We start from the raw sequence: 27623 nt of genomic DNA, 5'->3' as shown, positions 1-27623 counted from the left end.
CTTATCTTATCGTTTGGTTATGTCATCTTTATAGCTGTTTGGAACTTCGTAGTTTTTTTTACCTCCTCTCGTACACTCGTTTAATCCTTTTCAAGAATTTCATCTTTCTTTCTGTGTGTTGAGCAGTTTGTACTGCAACAAACCAACATCCCTGTGGGACTAAATACAGTGCAAAAATAATAAAGTGTTTATTGTTGATGCATGATCGGAAGTCTGTACAGGATGTTTTATTTTGAAAATGTACCGGATTCTCGAAACTGTTCCTGTTTCTGACTTCCTGTCTGGCTCTCACAGGGTACATCGAGCGAGGGAAACATGAATGCAGTTAAGAGAAATGGGATGTACCCAAAGAGAAGCAAAGAGGCACCTGTAGCTTGTTTTCCTGCCTCAGCTGCTTCATTCTGTTCTGCTTCACCTGGAGATCAACCACAAACACCTCGGTCACCTCGGATGAAGCGATGAGTGCAGCTCTCATTTATCTCCTTAATCAAACTGTTGCCCCTTTTAATATGAGGCTCACAACTACATCACAACATTAATAACAATGTTTGTCCAGTAGATATCTCAATATGGCAAACTCCTGGAACACAGTGACGTGAACTGTGTTATTTATGTTACTTTGCAGTTTAGTTTTTTGTTACTTTGATTCATTAATTTGGGCAGCAGAAGTTTACAAAATAAAAGCACGATCATGTGGTCAGAGAACGCTGCCACTGATCAATAATTAAAGACGCTGAATAACGGCTGAAAGTCAAAGTGTGAACTGACTCCATCTGCTCGTTCTCGCTGGACGGTTTCACTTCACAGGAGCAGATGACCGACAGCGTGAACGCCATCAGACAGACGGCAGCAGACGGACAATACTGTGACTCACATGAGCGCCACATGTTGTTTTAAGAGCTTTTTAGAAGCAGATAAAGATTAGAGACGGCAGTGATATAACACAAGATGAAGTGGATCACTGATGGATGCTAAGCTGCAGATAAACATGTCAGTGAGACTATGGAGGTTAAAGCAGAAAGCTTTTGTTTCGTAACTCATCTTCAGAACGAGAAGAGAAACGTTTGAAGAGCTCAGAAACGCTGTTTGATTGAAACGTCATCACCTTTCATCCACCGCAGGAGCGCCTTTCTACACCTGCAAGGACTGAATCAACATGAATCACCATCTCTGTGAAGAGAAGTGGTTCAGACTGAAGACAGTCAGCTGCTGTCGATTCACAGATTCATACTCGAACCTGAAATCACAGGTTTTTAGCTGTTTGGTGGCAGCGACACAAATACAACAACTTCAAATGCACCAAAAAAATCAGAGAATGAACAAACGTTGTCCGTCGTCCCCTCTGACGACGCTGGAATCGTTCGTCCTGCTACTGGACCTGAACATGTCTTCACCGTGAGATCCCAGTGGAGGCGATGGAGGACAACATGCACAGGCCTCCGTCTGTGTGAGGACATATTCCTCCACTAGTGAATCAGTTCACTGATGGTTTCAGCTCTTCCTGAGACGTTAAGTTTGAATTTCATGTCTCTGGGATGCAAATGTGTAATTAATAATGATAAAATCTGCGTTATCCCACTAAATCAATCTATCAATAAAGTTTGCATCATTAATTCAAATTTATAAAGCAGCTGGTGTGAGACTCTCCTTTAAGCGATGCTGTAGCCAAGAGGTCCCACCAATCCCACCACTCATTAATGGTTTCACATCTTTTCAGTCACTATTAATCCGTCCATATTCATTCATTTCCCCCAATACGGCTCTAAAGGCTGAATCCTTCAATGCTGAATTCATAAAATCATCAGTCTATTTCTTTATCTATTATTTTTTATTCTATTCTTGTTTTTGTTTTCATATGAAAAGAACATCTGCTGGTGAATGTAACGTCACATGACACACCGGTGATGTCACATGTTCTGTCCTACACGCCATGTATGTGCGACGTCAAATTCCCAGAAATATTACTGGTATTTCTGGTAGCTCCACTACCATTGGTAGCTGTACTACAGGTGATTGTTAGTACGCACAGACCCCGAGGGGGGTCGCGGTGTCCTCAGGTGTGTCTCACCGTGTTGTAGAGCTCCTCCAGACGAGGGATAGTCAGGAAGTGATGGATGTTGACGCCATTCTCGATCAGCAGCTTGACAAAGTCCACTCTGTCCAACACCAGAGCGTCCATCATGGCCTGCTCCAGAGAGTTCACCTGCCAAAACATCATCATCATCATCACCATCATCATCAATACCTCCCACCACAGTCACCTGACTAACCTGCAGTAATTAACACGTCTGAATACTGGGAACATAACGCGGTTCACAGTTTAACGCTGGCCGGCTGTTCAGAGGTGGAGATCAGAGGGTTAGCAAAATGTTCAGCATCATGAAGGTGGCTCTCTCTTAGCCTGGCTTCATCGCCATGGTAACTGATGCGACACACCTGACCTGTTTCAGATTTAGGTGGGCTATAAAAAGCTGTTCTGTGATGGATTCTGCAGCCCTGCTGAGCGAAGCACAAACTGGCATCATGTTGTGCTTTTCATCCACAGGAACCTTCAGGATGTTTAAATGTGCTGCATCAGTTTACAGTTTCAGCCAGACAGGAACTACAGGCAGACAGCCGGCCAGGCTGATGGTCGGCTGACGCTCAGCTCCTCCACATGATGTCGGCTTTGTCTCTTACCCAGCTGAGCAGCTCCAGTTTCCGGGGGTCCGTCTCCTCGGGTGGTTCAGGTTTGCTTTTGCCTCCTTTTCCTTTTTTGCCTCTGGCCTTCCCTTTGCCGGCTCCTCCTCCTGCAGCTGCTCGCTGGCCTGCAGGACTTTTAGGCCGGTCGGTGGGTAAAGTGCTCACCGGCTGCAGAAACACCATCGAACATCCGCTCAGTGACAGATCATAGACTTTACATGGAGGATAAATGAGCTGGGCAAACAGTTTTTCCTCTTCTGCTGTTACAGCTTAAGATGTAAGAAGAACATCTAAAGGAGGAGAAGTGGAGGAAGTCTGCTCATTAGCAGCTGGACAGACGAGACAGGATAACCTGCAGCAGGACTGAACCAGCTGCAGAGACCCCAAGAGGAGATGTTCCACGTTACACCAATTAATGCAAATAAATGTCTAAAAGTATATGTACACAATAAAAGTAATAATAGAATCAAATAGAGACTAAATGAGAGGTGCAGCAGTGGTGGTCTTACTCTGTGCTGATGACAGATTCACTTTCTATTTTTTTCTCTGACTCTCCCCACTGCTTTGAAGTAGGCGGGTCTCAGTTCTAATAAAAAGGTGATGTCACACACCTCTGCTCCAATAAGGATTTAGCAACATTAGATTCAGATTCTGATGATGGCTGCTCTGATCAAACCAGTCGTGATGCAGCAGTTTTTGAGTTGAGGCTGTTGCCGTGTGACTGCAGCACTGAGGAACAGAACATGGTGGCGGCAAACGAAAGCGTCCATGTTTGTCCCCAGCAGGACAGCAGGACAAACACAAAGACGAAGACAGATCAGTAAATGAATCTATAAGCATCTGCAAACTCACAGGCCAGCGCAGTCCGTACACAAATATCTGACTGCGAGCGATGTCCACTCTGTTCCAGGCCAGAGCCAAGCTGAGCTGGTCCGACGCCGACGCATTCGTACCTGAGGACACATCAACAGACACACCAGGTGTTCCTCACACAGAAAACACACCTCGCTCCAGTGTGGAGGGTGTGTGTGCAAACTGCAGCTGTGATGTGTTACCTTTGAGCAGAGCTGTCAGGATGGACATCTCGATGTCTTGCTGTCCCTCTGAGCCCATCCTGAACACTGTGATCTACACACACAACACACAACACAGTGATCTACACACACAACACACAACACAGTGATCTACACACACAACACACAACACTGTGATCTACACACACAACACTGTGATCTACACACACAACACACAACACTGTGATCTACACACACAACACTGTGATCTACACACACGACACACAACACTGTGACCTACACACACAACACTGTGACCTACACACACAACACACAACACTGTGATCTACACACACGACACACAACACTGTGACCTACACACACAACACTGTGATCTACACACATTATCCTATCACATAACTGAGGAGAGTGCAGATCTCTGCCAGGCTTACAATCAATAACAAAAATGGGGATTTATTCATCCTGTATTGTTTAGTGGATCTTTAGTGGATCACAACATATTGATTATTGAATTCCTTTAGGTCTTTTAGTTACGTTGACCCTTGCAGAAACATAAAACTGTTTTTTCAACAACAGTTTCAACAACTGTTTTTTTTTTAGCATACAGTCATAAATGTGCATTAAAAATAAAATGCTGATGGGTCGAGCAGGATGGAAGATTAACTGCAGACTGATACAAACATGGACGACCAAACTCATACGAGCCGGAGGAGATGACAAAGGTGGTACAAAAACAGAACGACATGAAACACTCCCATCGAGAAAAACAAAGAAACAAATAGGAATATGTTCCATGTGAGCACCGGAGGCAGTCATAACATTAAATGACTAAAAACAGGTATGCATGTAGTGAGTCTTTTTGGGGCCCATGGGGGTCTGGGACCCCTGGGGAGTTGCATGCTTTGCCTGGTTACTTGTGCACCCTTGCTAACATCAGCATGCTATCACGCTCACAATGCTAACATGCTGTTTAGCAAGTTTAATGTTCACCATCTTAATTTAGTGTTGTAGCAGGCTAGCATCAGGATCAGCAGTGAACACAAAGTCCTGCTGATGCTGAATGTCTGTAGTTCTGCAGGTATTTGGTCATAAAGCAAAGTGTTGGACACAATAACATGTTTAACTGTTGGTGGCGCTAGAGGAAAAGCCAGAGGATCAATAAAGTTATTACAGTTCATCCTGAGGGGAACATGAACGCCTGAAACACATTTCATCACAATCCATTTGAGAGTTGTGGAGAAATTTCAGTCTGGACCAAAGTGGAGGACAGAGAGACAGACAGACAGACAGACAGGCAGGCAGACACACAGACAGGCAGGCAGGCAGACAGACAGACAGACAGACAGACAGACAGACAGGCAGACAGACAGTCAGACAGGCTGACAGACAGACAGTCAGTCAGGCAGACAGACAGTCAGTCAGGCAGACAGATAGACAGACAGACAGACAGACAGGCAGACAGACAGTCAGTCAGGCAGACAGATAGGCAGACAGACAGACAGACAGGCTGACAGACAGACAGTCAGTCAGGCAGACAGATAGACAGACAGACAGGCAGACAGGCAGGCAGACAGACAGACAGTCAGACAGTCAGGCAGGCAGGCAGACAGACAGACAGTCAGACAGTCAGACAGGCAGGCAGGCAGGCAGACAGACAGACAGACAGACAGGCAGACAGACAGACAGTCAGTCAGGCAGACAGACAGACAGACAGACAGACAGGCAGACAGACAGACAGACAGGCTGACAGACAGACAGTCAGTCAGGCAGACAGATAGACAGACAGACAGTCAGACAGACAGGCTGACAGACAGACAGACAGGCTGACAGACAGACAGTCAGTCAGGCAGACAGATAGACAGGCAGGCAGACAGACAGACAGACAGGCAGACAGACAGTCAGACAGGCAGACAGACAGACAGACAGGCAGACAGACAGACAGACATGTGACCGGTTCAGTCAGTGCTGGTTTATCCTGATCGCTGAATGTAGAAATATGTGAACCTGCAGCATTTTAATCTAACAACAATCATTTTAAGTGAACTGATTTTATTTAAATGTATGGCCAGTCTGCTGCTGCAGCTGTTCTCAGAGCAGAGGATTGTGGGATTAAATAAATGGCGGAGGGTCACAGAACAATCTCCTTTAAGTGGTGCAGTTTTGGGTCAAAGGTAAAACCTTTGTCATTCTGTTAATGTCACAGTGAGCAGGTCCACCCTGCTGCTGGTCTTATACTGGTTTTCCATCAGGAACGAGAGCTGTCAGCGATGGTGGAGGCGGTCTGTTGTTGGGATCCTCCTCTCTGTTTAACTGCAGCAGTGCTGGTGACTGACAGTCTGTGATAACAGGAAACTGTTCAACCACCAGAACAGAAGATGAACCCTGTTAGGGAACATCTGGTTAAAGCTACAAGAAGCCTGAAGGAGAGCAGCCACTTCACTGACAGACAGCCAATCACAGAGCTTGACGTTGGCGGTGGCCCGAGGCTGAAGTTAGGGGAGATGGGGTCAGAGGCATGGACGTGGTCTGATGATCCCTCCCCGCCCAGGAACTCGTGCCTCATGCTTGTACAAGTTGTTTATTGCTTCTTCATTACAAACTGTTTTAATATTTGTAGAATTTTCTATTAAACTGAAATTAGCTCTCCGATGATACTTGAAAGTTTTAGCCATCTCATACATCTTAAATTGGATTTGACTGTAATCATACACACAATATTGTTAAGCTCGTTGTGGTATTTCTGTCTATGAAGGTATGATGGGATACCAGAACCCCCCGGTCATCCGACAGAACTGATTCTGTAAACTGCAGCGTCACTTTCTATAATGAAAATAAAAAAGTAAGAATGCTGTAATTGTGTTTTATTTACATCTTTACTACAAAGAACTAACTAAACTAATACATGTTCAATTGTTTATTTTTAATTACACACTACATACACACACACACACATATATGTGTGAGAGAGATTAATCTGTTACATTTACATGTTGCATTTTAAAAGGAGTATACTGCTGCCTGGATTATTGTTTTTACTGTTAACATAACGAGGAAATGCTGTTAATGAACGTTTCTGACAGGTCACGTCATGTTGATGCGGAACGAATCAGTGAGACGAGTTCATGTGAAAACATTTCACTCGTTTTTCATGACAACACCTGATCAGACCGTCTGTCGGTCGTGAACTCCACAGTTCTGGTTCTGCTGGAACAGGAAGATCCTCAAACTGTCTGTACTGTGCAACACTGTGGTGTCTCGTCCGCTGACAGGACAGGATGTGACTCTGACTTCCATCCATTATCTATACACCGCTGAATCCTTTGCAGGGTCACGGGGGGGCTGGAGCCTATCCCAGCCTATCCCGGGCGAAGGCAGGGGACACCCTGGGCAGGTCGCCAGCCTGCCACAGGGCTACACACATAGACAGACAACCATGCACACCACTCATTCAATTTAGAGTTATCAATTAACCTCAGCTTGTTTTTGGACTGTGGGAGGAAGCCATAATCCAGGCAGAGATTTCATTGGTCGTCACATCATGAAGGGGTGATGACTGACAGGATTGATTAAAGATGATGAAACATGAATAATGACACACAGGATGGATGAGTTGTGGATGAACACAGCAGTTTTATTGTTGCACTGATGGAAAATGGGCTGTGGACTGTGCTGGACAGGCCTGGGATCAGGTGTTCGCCTGTCTGACCTACCAGAGCTCTCTTCTTCATGCACTCCATCACCATGAGGAAGATCTGCTGCGCCTGGCTGCGACCGTAGTTGAAGGCTTTCTGGATGGTGACCAGCAACTGATCTCTGACGCTGTCGCTTAGCAACCTGTGCAGGACAAACAGCAGACGGTCATGTGACGCTCTGCGGGTGGAGGATGCTCTCGTCATGTCGGTCACACAGATGGCGAGGAAGCAGTTGGGTCCTCCAAGACGCAGTTTGGCCCTTCACCTGAAAAGATGCTGAAACCAGAACAAAAACCTGCAGAAGATCGACAAACCCACAAACTGCTGATGGTCTTTCTCCAGGTAGTTTAAAGCTCCTGTGAGTCTTAGCCACAGTGCTAAGCATCATGGGAGCTGTACATGTGGAATTCAAAACAAGCAAACAAACAAACCTCTCTTTATTTTTTGATGTCACTGTGGTTCAGCAGCGATGAGTCTGACCCTCACTGCAGAGCTAACATGCTAACAGAAGCAGGTCTTCGTCCTACAGGCTGAGCTCCAGTCTCAGGTGTCTGGTTCAGGGACCACACAGGAGGGCCGGGTTGCACTGCTTTGAGTACTGGGCCTCTCGTGACCAGCTGATGCCAGGCAGGCGGGAATGAAGCAGCTATTCTGTGTACCTGGTCGAACTCATCGAGAGGACTTTTCCTCTGAGAACACACTAAACGGATCCTGTCCTGCCGGACTGTAACCTATGAATGTCACTCACCCGTCTTCCCCACAGTATCTGTGTGCGAAGGAAATGATGTCGGAGGCACGACCGCTGCCGTCACAGACGACGACGGGGACGGGAGGCTCCTCCCTCAGACTCTCCAACACGATGGAGATGACGTTAGGACCCCCCTCCAGGATCAGACACACCACAGGGACGCCTTGACCCAGACCTGACAAACACAGAAACACTCAGCGTCTGTAACAAGCAGACTCTCCACGGTCTCTACGATCTGTGAGGCGCGAGTCATCTGACCGACCAGTGGCTGAGCCAGTGTGACTGCTAGCGGGCTAATCTGCTAGCATTTTCAGTGCCTGCTGACAACTTTTGACTGTGTGTGTGTGTTTGCGTGTGTGTGCGTGTTCTGTGGTGTGTGTGTGTGTGTGTGTTTTTTTTTATGTTGTTTGTGTGTGTGTGTGTGTTCTGTGGTGTGTGTGTGTGTGTGTGTGTTCTGTGGTGCGTGTGTTCTGTGGTGTTTGTGTGTGTGTGTTCTGTGGTGTGTGTGTGTGTGTGCTCCCCTGTGGCTGAAGTCAGAGGTGACGGCTGAGCCTCCCTTTGCTGTCCCTGCCTTACAGACAGCTCCAGGCATAGGATGACAAAGGGAAACCCACAGGTCACATGGTTGGTCACATGGACACAGGAAGTACTGGTGAGCCTCGTTGGGAACCACAGCAGGAACAGGCACAGGCACAGTTGTCTTGTGTTGCCGTCAGACGTCCTGTTAAACTGAGCTGAAGGCCTAAAGTTCCAGCTCAGACTTGTCATCTCATGTTTGCATAATTTTATCGATGTTTGTGGAAATTATCTTTTGAATCTGAACCAATCTGTTTCTGCTGTGGAGTAAAAAAGAGGTGAACTGACCACATTCGCCACTTCTAACAGAACACACACCAATCTATGCTACAACTGTCAGCAGTTCTGTTGCATTGTGGGTAATGTAGGACAAGCAGAGGAATGAATAGATCAGTGTGTCGTGAGTCCGACTGTGAACCTGAACAAATCCAGCCACAAGTATCTGACTGGCCAGACGCCAGCGTAGGAGAGAGAGCAGGTCTGTTGGCTGGATGGTTGTTTGGGTGAACTGGCCCTTTAAACGCTGCACTGAAGGCTGAAAGGCTCCACGCGTCTGTTTGTGAGTGCAGCGATTGGTTGCTTCAGCAGGTCGCGTGTCACAGGTGTGGGACTCACGCGTGTTGATCTTCTGCAGAGCGATGTGTTTCTCCAGCTGCCGGCGGAGTCGGACCTCCGCTCCGTACTTCCCGTTGGTCCCGTTATCGGCCAGGATGAAGTGGGAGTGGCTGCTGTTCAGGACCGACAGCTTGCTGAGCGGGTTGGACATGGTCTGATAGGGCCGAGTTACCTGCAACAGACGTGACGGGTTGAGTCAGAGGTGGGACGAGTCACTGAGTTGTGGTGATGATCCCAGTGGCGTGCACAGACATTTTGAAGGGCAGGGGCGAAAAGGAAAAAAAGGGCACATATAGCGCATCCTCGCCACTGAAGAGGGCACTTTAGCATGCATTTTGGCTCCCAGGGGGCACTTTAGCACGCGTTTTGGCTCCCAAGGGTCACTTTAGGGCGCGTTTTGGCGTCCAAGAGGGCACTTTAACACATGTTTCGGCTCCCAAGAGGGCACTTTAACATGCGTTTTGGCTCCCAGGGGGCACTTTAGCGCGTGTTTTGGCTCCCAGGGGGCACTTTAGCACACGCTTTGGAGTCCAAGAGGGCACTTTAGAGCGTGTTTTGGCTCCCAGGGGGCACTTTAGAGCGTGTTTTGGCTCCCAAGAGGGCACTTTAACATGCGTTTTGGCTACCAGGGGGCACTTTAGTGCGTGTTTTGGCTCCCACGGGGCACTTTAGCGCGTGTTTTGGCTCCCAGGGGGCACTTTAGCACGCGTTTTGGAGTCCAAGAGGGCACTTTAGCACACGTTTTGGAGTCCAAGAGGGCACTTTAGAGCGTGTTTTGGCCCCCAGGGGCCACTTTAGCGCGTGTTTTGGCTCCCAAGAGGGCACTTTAGCACACGTTTTGGAGTCCAAGAGGGCACTTTAGTGCGCGTTTTGGCTCCCAGGGGGCACTTTAGCGCGCGTTTTTCAAAAACTTGGCCCCCCCTGTGCACGCCACAGGATGATCCAGTTTATCCAAACCAATTACCCTGAATGTGTATTTACTGACATCATATTTAACTTGCTTTCTGCCAGAATGGACGATCTGGCGATGCACTATCCACTCGTATCGCCTGTATTATTCAGCTTTTTATGGTTATGTTCAGGCACTGACAGCACTGATTAGGAACAGATCCTGGTCTGTTTTAACACAGAAAAAGCCAGCAGCGATCAGGATCAGGATCTTTCTCTAACATTAATCAAAGTCTTTTTTTTGCCTAACCCTGACCACATTCTGGATGTGAACGGTAGAAACTGGTGTCACAGTCGTGGACTACACCCTGCATCCACCCCGACCGCCTCCCTGCAACTCCAGCACAGTACATTCACTCAAACATAATCCAGACAGCGATTACACCTGTCAGCACGACCGAGTTATTAATGCAAATAAGTTGTATAGAAACTTCATTTCCAGGAGACACAGCTGAATTAACAAGCTTTTTGATAAAGACTTTTAAATTTCTTTAATAGAAATAATAACTGGTCTGGTTCAGTGGGTTTGGTCTGGTTCACTCTCATTTAGTCCAGTCCAGTTAGTCTGGTGTAGTCTTACGTCTTTCCCGATGAGGTCCTCCTTGTTCTCGATGATGCCCCATGGTGCGATGCCGATAGCGCAGACTTTTCCTCTGGACTTTGACGAATGATCTTTGAGAGCGTCTCCAACATGACGGATCACACCTGAGACGCCACAGGAGACGATCAGGGTCCAGGTGGAGGGTCACAGAGTTCAGAAAGATAATATCTGATATCATTTTCACTGTTTGGTCGTTCATCACATGATCACAAACAACTTCTGCTGATAAAAAACACGTAGAACTCAAACAGCAGCTTCATAGCTTGTGTTCAGTTAGCATTAGCAGCTGCTAACATATTACTGTGTCAAGCTTCTTACGGACAATGACAGCACTCATTATGTCTGTGGCTTCTTGAACTGATGTGGATTCTTTCTTAATTAAAAGGACTTCGTGATAATATTCTCCTGGCTTTTGCACACATTAGCTATGACGATGTGATTAGCTTAGCTTAGCACAGAGACTGGAAACTGGAGGAAACAGCTTGGTAAATGGCCACGTCATGCTTCTATACAGAGTGCTTCAGAGGGTTCCTGCTCATTCACACACACACACACACACACACACACACACACACACACAAACACACACACACACATACACACACAGGTGGGTGATCCAGACCGGAGCCACATCTGCCCAGAGTTCAAAAACACACCAGCCAACTTGAGCTCACTGATCAACATGTCACATCTTGTTGTTTCATCTTGGGAAACAGTGAAAAGTAAAAAGCAGAGTTTGTGACTGGGTGTGTCGTACCGGTGCTCACTCCCCCGGTGAAGATCCAGGCTCCGGTGGTCACGGCTGCTTTGATCAGCCCTTTCCCAAAAACCTGCTTCAGTTTTGGAGGCAGGTCGAAGTTCTGCAGGCCTCCGTGGACGGAGATGAGCAGCGTGGGCAGCTCCAGCAGCCAATCCTTCACCATCAGATGGAGCAGGTGGTCTGGTTTAGTGTCATTGGAGACCCGGATATACTGAAGGAGTAGGAGGAGGGGAGAGAGGGGAGAGAGGGGAGGAGGAGGAGCTGTTGATGAACCACTGGTACAGCAGGAATTTGTGCTGTTGATCTTATTATTACTATTTAATGTTAAGTGCATTAAGCACCATGGCCTTGTTGACGTGTCCTCCTCCCTGAAACTCGATGACTCCATAGGCGTCGGTGGGGGAGGTCTGGGTGTGTTTGAGGGGGCTCCATCTCTCTGTGGGTTGGACCTCCAGCTGAACCAGAAGGGCTCCCTCCTCTTTGGCTACTGGAGGGATCAGGGTGTGCTGCGTCACCAGCTGACCACAACTGCACCTGAACAACAGCAAACATCAGACAGAAGACAAATGTCTTCATCTTTGTATAAAACCTCTTTTTGTGACTGAAGATCAGGAAGGAAACACAAAGAGGAAACTCCATAACTTTAGATTCTCAGAATGAAGACTGTGGCTTTTGTCCTCCATCACTTGCATTAGAAACATGTCCTGATCTGATAATGTTACAGCAAGAAAAACATTCATGAAACGGGCTGAATGTTGGTTTAAGTAGTGAACTGTCCTTTAATGGTTATTTCTACATGCTCCAAGCTGTTGACAGTGGTCACTGTCCTAAAGAAACCTCATCTCACTGCCTAAATGACTACCGGTCAATAGCGCTGACCTCCGTTGTGATGAAGGGTTCTGAGAGTTTCATGAAATACTTCATCACCTTTTCAGTACCTCTGATCCAGAACCCGCTGCAGTTTGCATACCACTCCAACAGATCCACAGGCGATGCCATAAATCACCTGGTCTACACCAATGACCTGGGAAGTAACTTCCCCCTGTCAAACTGGAACTTCACCTTCCTGACAAGCCAACCCCACACCACACCTCATCCCTCCTCACCATCGACAAAGGAGACCCCCAAGGATGTGGGGCTCATAGTGGACTTTGGAGAGAAGCAGGAGAACAACTACCATGTCCTCAGGATCAGTGGGGCCCCGGGTGGAGGGTGGACAGCTTCAGACACCTGAGTGTCTGCATCACCTTGGCCCATCACCGTCTCTAGCACCTTTAGATTTCCCTAAAGGTGCTAAAGACTCTGGATGCCGGCACCACAGAGAGCGTCCAGACAGGCAGCATCACCGCCTGGTCTGGGAATAGTATTTAGAAGGACTGCCTGGATAAAAAAATATGTGTACATATATGTATATATATGTATATATGTATGTGTGTGTGTGTATATATATATATGTATATATATGTATGTATATACATATATTAGGCAGTGAGATGAGGTTTCTTTAGGACAGGGACAACTGTCAACAGCTTGGAGCATGTAGAAATAACAACTGTAGACCACACTGACAATCACTGAGGTGAACTCCAGCTTGTTCTCCAAGTAGGATCCGTGATTGTGTGTTGGACTTTGAGTTCTGCTCACACAGGTGACCTTCAGAACTGTACATTAATGCATCCCGTGTAGACACAGCCATTAAAGGACAGTTCACTACTTAAACCAACATTCAGCCCGTTTCATGAATGCTGAACCAAGTTTTTCTTGCTGTAACATTATCAGATCAGGACATGTTTCTAATGCAAGTGATGGAGGACAAAAGCCACAGTCTTCATTCTGAGAATCTAAAGTTATGGAGTTTCCTCTTTGTGTATATACATTTATATACATATATATACGTATATATGTATATATATATGTGTGTATATATATATATATACACACATATATATGTGTGTGTATATATGTATATATGTATATATATATACATATATATACACACACACATATATATATATATATATATATATAAAACTTACAATCCATCCAGCTGCCACATGTCACCGTTACACTGATGTCATGTTATGTTACACATATCATCATGCACTGCTGAAAATGTTTTCATTCTTCTAAAACTTTATCTTTGAGAGGTCGAACACTTCATTCAACCCCTGCATTCAGAGGTATTCTTAAATTAAAGTTGTGGTTAATGGGAAGCAGTGCAGGTGTGCTGGTACCTGCTGGGGTCTTTGCTGGGAATGATCTGGATACATTCTCTCTTCTGGAACGTTCTCTCGATCCACGCTCTCTGCGTCTGAAGAGAAACAGGATGTGAAGATCAGGACAGCACAGAAACATCAGGAGTTTGAACACAGCTGCTTCTCTTTCTTCACAGTCTCAACCTCTGAACAATGAGAAAAACATCTGTCTGTTAAATAAAAAGAAACTTTCCACAGCAGCTATTCATTACCAATGTCACTTCATTTTTACTCATTTATCCAGTTTCATAGTCGAGGAAACACAACAGGGGTGTCAACTACAGAGACCTTTATGACTGAATTATAAAAGATCTTTAGAACAAAAACACGAGGGTAAAGCATATGTTGACATACAGCGTAGAAAATGGAAGAGTCATCTGATTGAAGCTTAATATCTATCTGTAATAGCTATCTATCAAAAGCTCCAGTTTGATCATCAAGACGTAAAACTGAGATTTGCAGATCGAACGTTTACGGCCGTCTCCTGCCGTTTGTCCAGACTCTGTCCCACAGTCTCCAAATATATCTGTCAGTCACTCAGTACGTGTAATCAATCAATCAACTGTAAATCAAACAATGACAATTTCTTCTAATACAATGTCTAGTTCCAGTTTCCCTAACATGAGGGTTTGCTGCCTCTCTCCGCATCATCTTTCTAAACTAAATTTTCAGTTGCAGGCTGTATTCAATCATCAGTGTTTCAGAATAAACGGTGTGTTCATCAGTGGGTGTCACACACGAGGACGCCGCTCACAGTCCTGCTGCTGCAGCTCCTCCACAAATGGCTGAAGCGTCCAACTGTTCGTGTCTGAATGGATCTGGCTAATTACTGGGAGAGTGGAGCTTTCCATTTCTTTCTGCATTAAATCCTCTTATGGTCTCCTTCCTAATCCTGCTGCCGCACAGAGAAAAACACGGGAGAGTCCTTTAAATCTGTTTAAATCCATAGAGCACTAATGACTCTGTGTGTGACTGTGTGCTATCGTTATCATCCTCATCCTCATTCTCATCACCATCAAATCATCAGATTTTCCCAGAGAAATGTGAAAGAAGAACCTAACCTGAGACCTGAGCTGAACTAAAGACATTTCTTCATGTCTGCAGGCGTCACAATGGACTGAATGTTGTTTTTTATCTCCACAGAAGCACAAACTGAGCGTGTGAACAGCACGATGGTACAGCAGAACAGTTCCTGTTCTAATACAAAGCTAAGCTAACAGTTCAACATATCTGAACCCCCATCTGTCAGTGGACGTGGAGACTTGATGGGATGATGAGTGAGATGCTAGCCGTTAAAATGGAGGTCCTGTGAACTCTGGTTAGATGCCACGTGTACTGTGGGCATTGAATGTCTGAATCATCAGAAACATTTATACAGAAAGAGAAATGATGGGACAGTGGGAAAATGACCTGACATGGTGGAGGAGGTGGGTGAATGGACATGACATCAGATTTTTCAGAATTACTGGATTTCATCTAACTTCTATCACAATAAACGCTATAAAACTGGATCAGGATCAACAGATAGTAAAATAAAGTGACTCTGTGGAATTTGGTGACTCAAAAAAGTGTTTTTAGTGTGAAGCAATTCTTTCAGTGGAACTAAGGTGGTACATAAAAGTAAATATACATGAGTTTTAATACTAATTTACCCCATTGACCAATACCAAGCCGTCCTGACAGAGCTGAGCTCTGACTGGATGGAGTGCACGATCCAGTTCTATTGGAGCTCCTCTGTCAGAGCACACTGCTTCACAGCACAGACCTGGTTTAGTAACACATTCCTCTATCTTCCTCTAACTATAATGCTCTGAGTAATCCTGTAGCAGCACTCTGCAGTCAAGTTAGTGATAAAAAATATGCAACGTTGACCAGACTTTCAAATTAAAGCTACTAAGAACAATGATAAACATGTGGTTCATGTTGTGAACAGTCTCAGTTTGGTTCAGGTGAGGACTAGGGTGGAGAACCTCCGGCCTCTGGACCTCTTGGTCTGACCCGTGAGGCAATTCAGAAATACAGATATTTTATACTAACAGCTACACAACTAATACCTTTGGTATTCAAGATTCAAGATTCAAAGAGGATATCGATATCTTCTCGATATCACCAAAATCTAGAAAACAGAAAGAAACTCAGTTTTTTATGATTCTGAAGATTTTCAGGACTTGAGAAAAGACAAAATGTTTTTTTCCTGCAGTCTTTATGGACACCAGCGCAACTGATGGACAGACTGCTGTTTGGTGTAAGTGAAGTGTGTACTCTGCAGACATCAAACATCAAATATTCTGAATATCAAAAGAAGAAACTTCCATGTGGAGTCTGTCACTTTAAAATAAATAATTTTAAGACTTGATGACAGAACAGCAACTTTTCTCTTTGGTTTTCTGACACACACACTCCAGTATTCTCAATATCAAATGAGCAAACATTCATAGTCCCAACAAACCTCTGAGATGCATCGTCTTCAAAAGAAAGTGATGAATGACAAATCTGTGTGGACCGCTCGTTCTGGAGCAGCGACACCTCCCATCTCTACTTGAACATCAACAGGTGTGTCTCTCCATCCTGAAAATCCTGGCCAGACTGTGGAGCAAGCAGCTCTGTGAGGACCAGGAAACTCTGTGAGGACCAGGCAGCTCTGTGAGGACCAGGACTCTGTGAGGACCAGGAAACTCTGTGAGGACCGGGTGGTTCTGCGAGGACCAGGAAACTCTGTGAGGACCAGGCAGCTCTGTGAGGACCAGGAAACTCGGTGAGGACCGGGCGGCTCTGTGAGGACCAGGAAACTCTGTGAGGACCGGGCGGCTCTGTGCAGCTCTGTGAGGACCGGGCGGCTCTGTGAGGACCAGGCGGCTCTGTGAGGACCAGGCAGCTCTGTGAGGACCAGGCGGCTCTGTGAGGACCAGGAAACTCTGTGAGGACCAGGCAGCTCTGTGAGGACCAGGCGGCTCTGTGAGGACCAGGAAACTCTGTGAGGACCAGGCAGCTCTGTGAGGACCAGGACTCTGTGAGGACCAGGAAACTCTGTGAGGACCGGGTGGTTCTGCGAGGACCAGGAAACTCTGTGAGGACCAGGCAGCTCTGTGAGGACCAGGAAACTCTGTGAGGACCGGGCGGCTCTGTGAGGACCAGGAAACTCTGTGAGGACCGGGCGGCTCTGTGCAGCTCTGTGAGGACCGGGCGGCTCTGTGAGGACCGGGCGGCTCTGTGAGGACCAGGCGGCTCTGTGAGGACAGGGCGGCTCTGTGAGGACCAGGCAGCTCTGTGAGGACCAGGCGGCTCTGTGAGGACCAGGAAACTCTGTGAGGACCAGGCAGCTCTGTGAGGACCAGGCGGCTCTGTGAGGACCAGGAAACTCTGTGAGGACTGTGCAGCTCTGTGAGGACCAGGCAGCTCTGTGAGGACCAGGCGGCTCTGTGGGGACCAGGCGGCTCTGTGAGGACCGGGCAGCTCTGTGAGGACCAGGCAGCTCTGTGAGGACCAGGCGGCTCTGTGAAGACCGGGCGGCTCTCTGGCTTTGCCTGGAGCCTCAGTGCAGCTCAGGAGGTAAGAAAGGAGTTGACTTGCAGCTGAGTGGGTTCATATGACGAGCATGTGAGGCAGCAGGGCTCTTTGTTGGAGCTGGTCTCATGACTCCAGTCCGAGGTAATCCTTCTGTGAGTCTCATGACCCGTCAGTATTTTCTTCCAGACCTGGAACCACGATCAATAAATCTGCTCTAAGAAATCCCCACAAACCTCCAAACATCCAACAGCTGAACATTTCCTTCTCAGCGTTGGAATTTCATTTTTAGATAAAGTGGAAATACTGCTTCTTGAGTTTTTTTTATTTGGACCCCCCCAACACATTACAGCAAGGAATCCTGAATCTTTTACTTCACAACAATTAGATCCACTACCAGGATTTAAGTAATAGTGACCTGGGGAGCTCAAAGTCGCTCAGTGAGACTACACCCAGCAAAAACATTTTGGACTAGCCACCAACCAAACTCCATACACTGTCTAAATATATAAATATATCTAATATTTCACATTTTTTAATGAATTTATCATTGAATCAATTTTAGTTAAATTTGTCTTTTTGAATCAGAAAAATCTCCCTTACAAAATCAAAAACAAAGCATGTCAGAAATATTATTGGGAGCATGATACAACCCTGATTACTTTAGTTAAAACTCAGGAAAGTCAAAGTGTTGTTCTGTCTGACCAACAGGGGAAAACCCACAGAGGAGGGGGAATTATTCGAGCAACAAGAAAAAAGTTGCCTTCATGGACCGCCTCATTGAAGACACAGGCAGACAACCAGTTCTGCTCCCTTACTGGTCCCAGTGATGAATAATGACTGCTTTGATCTGGGTAGAAACTTTCTTAACTCAAGGAGGGGTCGAGGTCTATGCAAAGAGGAGTTTAATAAGTTGTCCAGTTATTTACTAGATCAAGGTCGAAAAAATAGTTTTTCAAATTACCAAAAATGACAACATAAGACAGACTTTATTAACCCCCAGCCGGGAAAACTCAGGAAACCCAGTATCAGTCAACTTTAAATCATCTTTTTCAGGAATTGCTCTATCTATCTATCTATGTATCTATCATTCCAGGTCTACAGACGTCCTCCATTGTGAAAAATAAATAATTTAATATTTCATTTTACTTTTACTTTTTTTCGTAAAATTACTGTAAACTGCGAAAACCCAGCTTTTCAGAGAAAATCAAACAGTCAGTCAATGGACTGAAAAGGCCATCACACCTGTAATCCGATGGTGTGAGAAGTGTCACCAGCCTGAAACCAATGGTTTCTTTGGCTAAAAACAGAAAATACAGATGAATTCTGTTTTGAGAAAACCAAGGAGCAGTTTCCTGGTAATAAATGTGTTTGACTCTCCTACCTAAGGTGGTTTCCTCTATCGCTGAGCCCATCGTCCATGTTTTAGCTTTATCCCTCATAAGATTTGTTGTACCAAGCGTCATACTGCTGTTCAGATCCCTCAGTTCCAGCATGTTCACTCTGATCTTTTATCTACTTTACCCTGTTTTTCTAAAGTCCTTGAGAAACTCGTGCAATCAAGAATAAAAAGCGTGTGGGTGAGAGCACCACACTGCACAACCACTGAGATGGTTGTTCTTTGGTTCTTTAGAAGCTTGTTCACAGAATCTTTACAGACCCTGTGGATCACAAAATCCTTATTGGAGAATCACAGAAATATGGCTGTCATGATGTTTCTATAACGATTACAGAAAGGACAGAGAATTATGTGTCTCTATTAAAAGCATAGCAGAGTTTAGCTTCAGTATGAAAAGGATTCCACATGAAAAGACGATCGGACGCTCGTGTTCCTGCTGTCGGACTCAATCACTACAATAAATCTCAATGATCATTAACTTGATCAGCTTTGTTTTACTGCTTGGTCTTGTTGAAATTGGTTAAATTACCTATTTTTGTTTTGTCTTTTTTATGTATGACCACTGATATTCATCTTTATAATTCATTTTTGGCTGCAGCCTCTTTGCATATGTTGAAACTTGTAAAGTCTGACTCTACCAGCTCTCAGCGACACTTCCGTACTTTCACAACATGGAAATGTGTGTTTTCAGAAACGAGCAGCTGAATTACAACAGATTAACAACATCTGAGGACAATGAACAGAGTGTGAGCGAGCCCAGCGGGATTTGGATTAGGAGGGTTTTAATGTTCAGGAACAATTTGTTTGCATAATGAGCTGTTATATCACTGTCTTATAGAAACAGGAAGTGGACCTGCACCTGCAACAGAAGCGCCTGCTGTTTGATTTTTATGTCTTGCCCACCAAGATAAATAAATCAATAACCCAACAGTTATATTAAAAAACATCACTAACTGGCTCAAAACAAGTCTGACCAGTATGTTGTTGTGGTAGAACTGCACAAAGCATTTTGAGCCCAATGATTTTTGACCAATCGACTGGACAGGAAGAGGACTGGCTGCTTCTCTTCGGCTCATGTGAAAATAAATGTAATATATTTGTATTCTGGACGACAGATTGAACGAGATGTCTGATCACAGGAAACAGTCTGAACAGTTTCCATTGTTTTCTGGCACTGCATAGATCCGTCAACTGATTAATTAAGATAATAACTGACAGATTAAGCAATCGTGAACTTGTTCGTTGCAGCGCTGCATTACATTGTGTTGTATAAACTCATCATAGGCCCTCGACTCTGTAAAGTAACCAGTAACTACAGCTGGTCAGTAAATGTAATGGAGTAAACAGATGAAGTGTCCTGAAAGGAAACACTTTCCACCTCTGCTGACCTCTGACCTTTGACCTACAGCTGCTGTGAGGTACAAGATGATTAAACGGTCACGTTTCCTCCAGAACAGCTTCGACAACAGTAATGACATGAACGTCTGATGAACGCTCATCCTAACGTCTGCAGGACTTCAGTCCGGCTGTTCAGCCCATCTATAAACCGGATTTAAACAAAGACGTTCAGTCAATGAACATTATGAGTGTTCACACACTGAACAGTCACAGCAGAAGCCCCTCAGATGGTTTTCATTTTAATTAGCTGTTGTTCTTGATAACATATCTTTCCAGAGAAATATGAGAAAGATAAACTGTCCTTGGACTCGTCAGACAGAAACCATCGCAATAAAATCCTGTTATGTGTCTTTTCTGTTCAATAGACATGATGCAGCTTCTCGATCACTGAATGTCTTTACTCATTAGAATTAAACGTTTCTCATTTGATTGTAAAAGTTTGACGTAATATATCTTCTGAGCCGTGATAATGATAATAAATCCTCATGTAGACTGTTGTATTTTTGTGGCTGACAGGAAGTCCTCATTAACCAGCTGTGTGACATGAGCTCCGAGCAGGCACTGGGATGGAGCATCACACCTGTGGACCCTGAGGCTGCAGGTGAATCAATATGAATATGAATAAAACTGGTCTCTGGTTTGGTTGGTTTGATTTCTCATCAACGCTCGCATTCATTTGATCCAAAGTACGTCGAGAAGAAGCTGACAGTCATGTATTATGAGGATGTTATGATGTCAAATGTTGCAGCTCAGAATGAGACGCTGGCAGGTAAACATGTCGGACTTCAGTCACGTTTGTTTGAGAAAAGAAGCATTTGATTGTGAAGTCAGTGAACCCAGAACTGATGAGGTCACGTGACCGGGGGTGGTGGTCTTCAGGGTTTCTGTGATTCCTGAAGGAAAGTTTGTCATCTGTCAGCTGCAGGACACACACACATACACACTAACTACTACTACTACTACTACTACTACTACTACTACTACTCATTCTGCATTAAACTACCACAGAAGAAGAGGAACAAAGATATGACATTATTTAAAAAGCTCAAGTCAAAGGTCAAACGATCAAAACATGATGGAAATCAGACATTTCTGTCTATGTGAGGAAGGTTGCAGCCTCCTCATCGTCCACAGATCTGGGCCCATATTCACATTCAGGGAAAAAAAAATTCCCCTCACAGTTCAGACTAGATCCTGGTAAAGACTGAAGTTATTCACCGAGTGTCTCCGGCCTTCAGAGAGCTGCTCAGGTGACAAACAGGAGTAGAGAGGAGGACTATGAAGAGGAGGAAGAGGAGGAGAAATATTCTCCAGACACTGAATGACAGTGAGCTAATGAAACTCTACAGATCAGATGGTTCAGGGATGATGTTTGTGGTCCATCTCCCACCAACACAAAAACACTGGACAGACAGGAACACTCAGATAGGCGCAGTTCACCTCATGTCCACTGGGTGGCTCCACCCGCAGGCCACTAAAGGTCATTCATGGACAAACAGATCACAAACTAAAATTCACAGGTAGACCTGTGATTTCAAACATTTTGTCGGCTCAGTTTATACAACAGAGATGTTCTTCACATCAAACAGTGCTCATCATTCCATCGTGTCTGAATAGAGACTGAATTGTATGATCAGGTCCATCGATTTCACTGTCCATTATCTCTAAGAACGTCTTTTTATCGACCATCACAGCAACAGTGTCGCCCACGCCTCCACGCTTAGGTCGCTCTTCAGCTACGACTCCTCGTTAGAGGAGTTCGGGCCGAGTGAGGAGCTCTGAGACGAGATGGACATCATCTTTTCCTCAGACAGGAAACACTTTCTGCAGATACTGACAGCTTTTCCTGCCTTTAGTTTACTTTTGCCACTGAGGACAACTTGACAACAATGTCTAGAATCTGTTTGTCAAATCAAACTGACAGACAATCAGCCGAAGAGGTTCTGGAATATTCGGACCGAGTTTTAATGCTGCATCACTTCACAGACACCAGATCTGAAATCTCTGTGAGGATTTTAAATTAAGTTCTGGAGTTTGAACATTCAGAGGTCTGTCTCACCTTCTGTGATCCAGAGGACGCGCTGCGTTTGACGGACGAGCGTTTGAATGATCCGTTAGTTCCTCTCCTCCCTCGGCTGTCCATGTTGATCAGGTTCAGCTGTCCTCCACATTCATCCTTCTGTCTCTTCCTGTCTCCTCTGTCTCCTCCTGCCTTCTGGATCTTGTTGACTTTTGTCTCCCCTCTCCTCCTGTCTCCTCTATCTCTTCCTTACTCCTCTTGTCTCTTTCTGTCTCTTAGTCTTCTCTATCTCCTCCTGTCTCCTCTCTGCTCTTGTCTCCTCTTGTGTCCTGTCTACTCTTGTCTCATCTGTCTCCTCCTGTCTCCTCCTCCTCTGTCCTCCTGCGGTCCAGCCCTCAGTGGTGTGATGCGTTCAGGCGTCTGTGGGTGGGATGTGACAGGCGGAGACCCCGTCCTCTCTCTCCCTCTGTAATCAGGATTAGTGGACACTGCTGAGGACGGAGGGCGGTGCTCTTTAATGGATGGAGATTTAATAAATGATGATTGAAGGTAAATCTACTTTAGGACGAATCAGCCTCAAAACCACTTTCAACACGCAGCAGAGAGGTTGTTGTTTTGTGCTTTCTGCTTTGGATCAAATGCACTCATACTGTCTGCTGTGGGTTCAGACGATGTCCTCGTGTCCCGGACGCTGTCCATCTGAAGATGAAGCAGAACTCTTCATGAAACCGTGAACGAGCTGCAACCTTCGTCGACATGAAGCTCATCGAGCATGGTTCTGTCGACGAGTCTGAAACTCATCTGGAATAAATGTGATTGAATGTTTGACTGCTGATCATTAAAGAAGCTGAAAGCTGCAGGATTAAACACACACACACACACACACACACCGGTTACCGTTATCTGATTCAGATGACAAGCAGGATTATTGTTCTGCTGTCACACCGGAGCAGTCAGGGGTCTGATGCCTTGCTCAAAGGCTGTTCTACATTTCTAACAATCACAGATAATCATACATGTATGACGTACATATAAATAATTTATTCACCAATAAAAACAAGCTCATACACTTGTCTGTCTGTCTGTCTGCTCACCTGTCTGTCTGTTTATCACAATCTGTTGACAACAGGAAGTAAACCACACCGGCAGCGTTACTCTCCCAGAGTATTTTCAAAGTAAAAGCAGCTGTTCAGTCTGAAGAAGAGGACTCTGAGTCGCACTCAGTCTGCTGCTTCAGGCGGTGGACCTTTGATCAAACACAACAACGATGAACTTCTCAGCCGTCTGATGGAATTATTCATCAAACCATTGTTGTGGTTCGGTCGATCCACAATCCAACCCTCACCGAGCTGCAGGTGGAGACCAGAAGAATGGAAGATACAGCTGAAATGAGTTTCCTCTGCAGGCTTTCTATGCTGAGACAGGCTGAGGAGCTCAGACATCCAGAGGGAACTCGCAGCAGAACGACTGCTCTGTTACGTTAAGGTGGTTCATCATCTGATCAGGATCCTTCTGGCACTTTCCCTTGGAGGTTTCCCGGGGTCGGCCCAGAACACATTGTAGGGATTATTTATTGAATCTGGTTTTGGAGTGCCTGATGATCCTGCAGGAGGAGCTGAAGATGTTGCTGCTGTGAAAGACATCTGAACGACTTCCATTCTAGTCAAATACTACATGTTGAACAGCAGTCGTTATTTTGACTGAAGCAAACATGTGAAACAGTGAACTATCTCCAACACAGCAGCTTCAGAGAGCTTCATTTCCTCTGTCACCAAGTCCAGCAGTCAGCTGCAGTGTGTCCTGTCTTTGCAGAGTAAAGCTCTGCTCATCAAGGCTTTAAAGCAGGAAGTGTTTCCTTACCTGCTGAGAACGAACAGGTGAGTCAGAGAAGAGAAACCTGAAACCTGAGCAACACAGCTGATTAAGACTGAAGATAATCTAGTAGTCAAAAGGGAAAAACCTGCTTATTCAGGGAAGGGAAAGGAAGTCAGATGAATCTTCTGCTCTTTAAATTCAGTGGCACGGTGATTGATTGATTGATTGATTGATTGATTAATTGGAGAAATGACAGCAGCTGTTCAGGACTGAGGACAAAGTTTTACAGCACCTCCCCTACCCCTAATTTCACTGTTTTACTCTCATCCTATATGTTCAATAAAAGTCGGGGAGTCGACATGTTATTTATTAATTCTAAAATCGTCTTGATCAGAAGCAGCTGCAGGAAATCCACGTTATAATGTAATATAACCATATATATATACCATAACAACTGTTACCAGCCGACGGTACAGTTTGAACAGTGGTCTCTATCGGAGGAGCAGACAATCCTGTACGCACTGCTAAAACGGCTTCGCTGGTTTTGCAGTTCTACCAGGTGTCTAAAAAAAGACAATAAATTTGCAATTTGCCAGGTCTGTTTCAAAGAAATACCTCATGGAGGAACACAACAAAAAAAAAATTCCACACCACAAAACTCATCAGACATGTGAAAGGTGAGACAAGTCTGGAGCTCCGAGCCCCGAGAGAAAGCACCACGAGCCGGTTCCTGGTGTGGGGAACATGGTGGTGGGGTCATCGGCAGCCCAGCATCATCGCAGATGAACCTCCACCAATGGGAGTCAGTTATCCCACGAGGCGGACAACCGCCTGCTTTTTGGCAGGACAATAAAAGCTGCTTTCCCGCTCTCACACTTAAACTGGTCTGAGAACAGAGAGCTCTACATTCTCGACAAGGTTACACTGAGATGGACGTGTCACTTTACCTTTATGTGACTATTACTCACTGATAACTACCTGCTTACCTGTCCGTTTGTATGTTTATATATTCATACAGTCTATACCTGCATATATATACAAACACGGGACTTTGACCCAGGAGACCAGGGTTCATGTTAATGCTGACTGACTTCAGGACTGTGTAGTTACTCACTATACAACAGTGAGTAAGATGGGGAGACTTGTGACGTAGTGTGACAAGCTGTCTCCTTTTCAGTTCAAGAGGCAGGAGCCTACTGGTGTGCAGGGCAGCTGCAGCCACTGGGTGGCAGCAGAGAGTGAGAGGCTGAAGGACTGTAAGAGGGAAGAGATGGAGGATCGACAGACAAAGAGTGGAGTTCAGCTTGTTGTAATGGAGACAGCAAACTGATTAACATCTTTCATTTCTTTGTAATAATTAAAATCAACCATTATTCTGGCTTTCACCATCCTGGTAAACAGTAACTTCACATCAACGTCCACTGAATCCTCAGTTTTCCTCTTCCTGCTGACATAAATCTCCATCTTTGATTGTTCCAAGATGAAATTCATCAGTTGACATTTGAGTTTTTCAGACTTTCTGTATTTAAAGCCAAGAATGAAGTTTTGCTTGGAGAAAACTTCTAACTTAGAAATCAACCAGAACAGCTTGAAGCTGTGAAAGGAAGTTTGGAAGAGAACACGAGATTATTAGTCCCTCTGTAGGACATGCTCCCCATGAGTCTTTCCCACCGTTTCAGATGGCCCTTGATTTTTTCTTGCCCATTCTTTTCTAACACTGATTCTTCACCTTCACCTGTGTGTTTGAGAACAATCTAAAAAAAACTTTATCTTCTCCACCTAGAAATCCCTGAAACACGTCATCTGAAATAACATCTCAAATACCCAAATACTGATCTGAATACGGTCACTTCAATACACTTACACTTACAATACCCACTCTATTAACTGGACCCAATCCTAGCTCTACGATGGAAAGTGGTGTGGACTGTCTGCTCAGACTGACAGCAGCTGTTTGGTCACATGTCCTGCAGCTGTCCTCATATTCACTTTATTTGACATTTTATTTCAACTTCAACAACTCATGTTTCATGGACATAACTTCACCTTTAAGTAGATTTGTTGAACATCCAGCTGCTGCAGAACATGATAATCGACGTGGAGTCGTGTTTGTGGCACCTGATGAACGTCAGTGCGGTATTTTCTCTCTTTTAGCTCTGAAGCTGTAGAAGTAAGAAGAGGTTCTGCCTTTTACATGCAGTTTTCACCCTCCTGTGCTGATCTGTTTTAAAATGAACAGACATTTGACTCACATTCACCTGCAGTGAGCTATTATTTCTAGCACATATCATAACAGATTAAACCAAATTATTACAATGAATCAAGACAAAAGCTCCGGGGATTGAAGCTGCTCTTTGCACGACAGCTGCAGGACATAATTACATCCATGTTGTAGACGTCACATCACCCACGATAAAGAATAGTGTTTGGCACCAGGAACAATCACCTCCACCTACCACCACAGCAGCTCAGTGTTCAGCTCAGGCAGGAAGGCAGACACACACACAGAACAAGTTCTTATTCCACATTGTTTGTTACCATCACTGCTGATAGTGTCAGATGTTTCTGGCACAGTTGAAGTGATCTGTGAAGTGTTGTTGTCAGTCAGGAAATGGTTTTATATACAGATACTGACAGTGGTCATCATGTCCATCTCCATTCAATAACTGTGGATTTCTACTGCTGTCTCTTTCTATCTAAAGCATAGCATGTTGTGTTCTTACCTTTGGCAACTGAGGATTTCTGATTTCCAGTCAAAAACTCTAAGTACAGCCTATGTCATGGTATTTGAACTTGTATGCTTGTTATTTCTCACTGGTGTAGAAATGTGTCTGTCCACTGAATATTGTGTCACTTGCTAATGTCTTCTACCCACTCATTAACAGAACAGGCACCTGGAAGTCATTTGTCAAAGTCAGTTTGTTTCGGGAGCAATCGCAGTCTTTGGTGAACGGACTTGCATGTCTTGACAAGCTGTAGCACTTCACTGCTCTGCCACTGTGAAACTGCATGTTACAAACTGCTACAGCACCTACAGGCTGTAGCAGGTGTAAGTACTTCCTCTCCGACACCCCCCACTGGCTCGAGAGGATGCCAAACCTACTTCACAAGCAGAAGACAGAGAGAGGGATGCCACAATACTGAAAAATTCAGAAAAATGTAATAGTTTGGGTGACAATTCTGAGAAAAATCACACATCAGCTTGTTTTTCTCGAGTGTAAAAACCTGTTGGTGAAATGTGATCAAACATTCGGAGAAGCAAAATGTGCATACAGGACAAATTACAGTAAAAAACTGAATGTCACTGCCGACTCATCAGTCATGACTCTGGATCGTACAAACCAAATTCGCCAAGAACCCATGCAGCCAATTACAAGATATAAACTATAAACATTTGTGGCACCCCCTAGTGGCAGAATATCCCAAGACTGTGGAGGGAAGCTTTGACCAAGTATTGGAAAATATGCAGTTTGGTTACACTCGCCGTTTGAGGGTGTTTGTGTAGACACAGGTCTAGAAATCATATCAAAATGGACTGATGCATTGAAATTCCCTTGACAACTTTGAATGATGAAA

At 45.1% G+C, this 27623-nt stretch overlaps 1 protein-coding gene across 1 annotated transcript in view; it reads right to left on the bottom strand.

Moving 5' to 3' along the window:
- The window catches only part of LOC121608956 (transient receptor potential cation channel subfamily M member 1-like), a 44497-nt gene extending 22142 nt beyond the window's left edge, over positions 1-22355 (bottom strand). The window contains exons 1-12 of the mRNA XM_041940410.1: positions 22272-22355; positions 13891-13967; positions 11998-12190; positions 11654-11867; positions 10876-11000; positions 9348-9519; positions 8157-8331; positions 7427-7550; positions 3738-3810; positions 3535-3635; positions 2680-2850; positions 2069-2203 (exon numbers count right to left, since the gene is read on the bottom strand). Of these exons, the coding sequence (XP_041796344.1) occupies positions 2069-2203; positions 2680-2850; positions 3535-3635; positions 3738-3810; positions 7427-7550; positions 8157-8331; positions 9348-9519; positions 10876-11000; positions 11654-11867; positions 11998-12190; positions 13891-13967; positions 22272-22355 (1644 nt within the window). The remainder of the gene's footprint in view (positions 1-2068; positions 2204-2679; positions 2851-3534; positions 3636-3737; positions 3811-7426; positions 7551-8156; positions 8332-9347; positions 9520-10875; positions 11001-11653; positions 11868-11997; positions 12191-13890; positions 13968-22271) is intronic.
- Positions 22356-27623: the final 5268 nt, after the last annotated feature.

Source organism: Chelmon rostratus, chromosome 1 (genome assembly GCF_017976325.1).
Source record: "Chelmon rostratus isolate fCheRos1 chromosome 1, fCheRos1.pri, whole genome shotgun sequence".
Taxonomy (NCBI): domain Eukaryota; kingdom Metazoa; phylum Chordata; class Actinopteri; order Chaetodontiformes; family Chaetodontidae; genus Chelmon; species Chelmon rostratus.
This window is presented reverse-complemented; position numbering and strand designations above follow the sequence as displayed.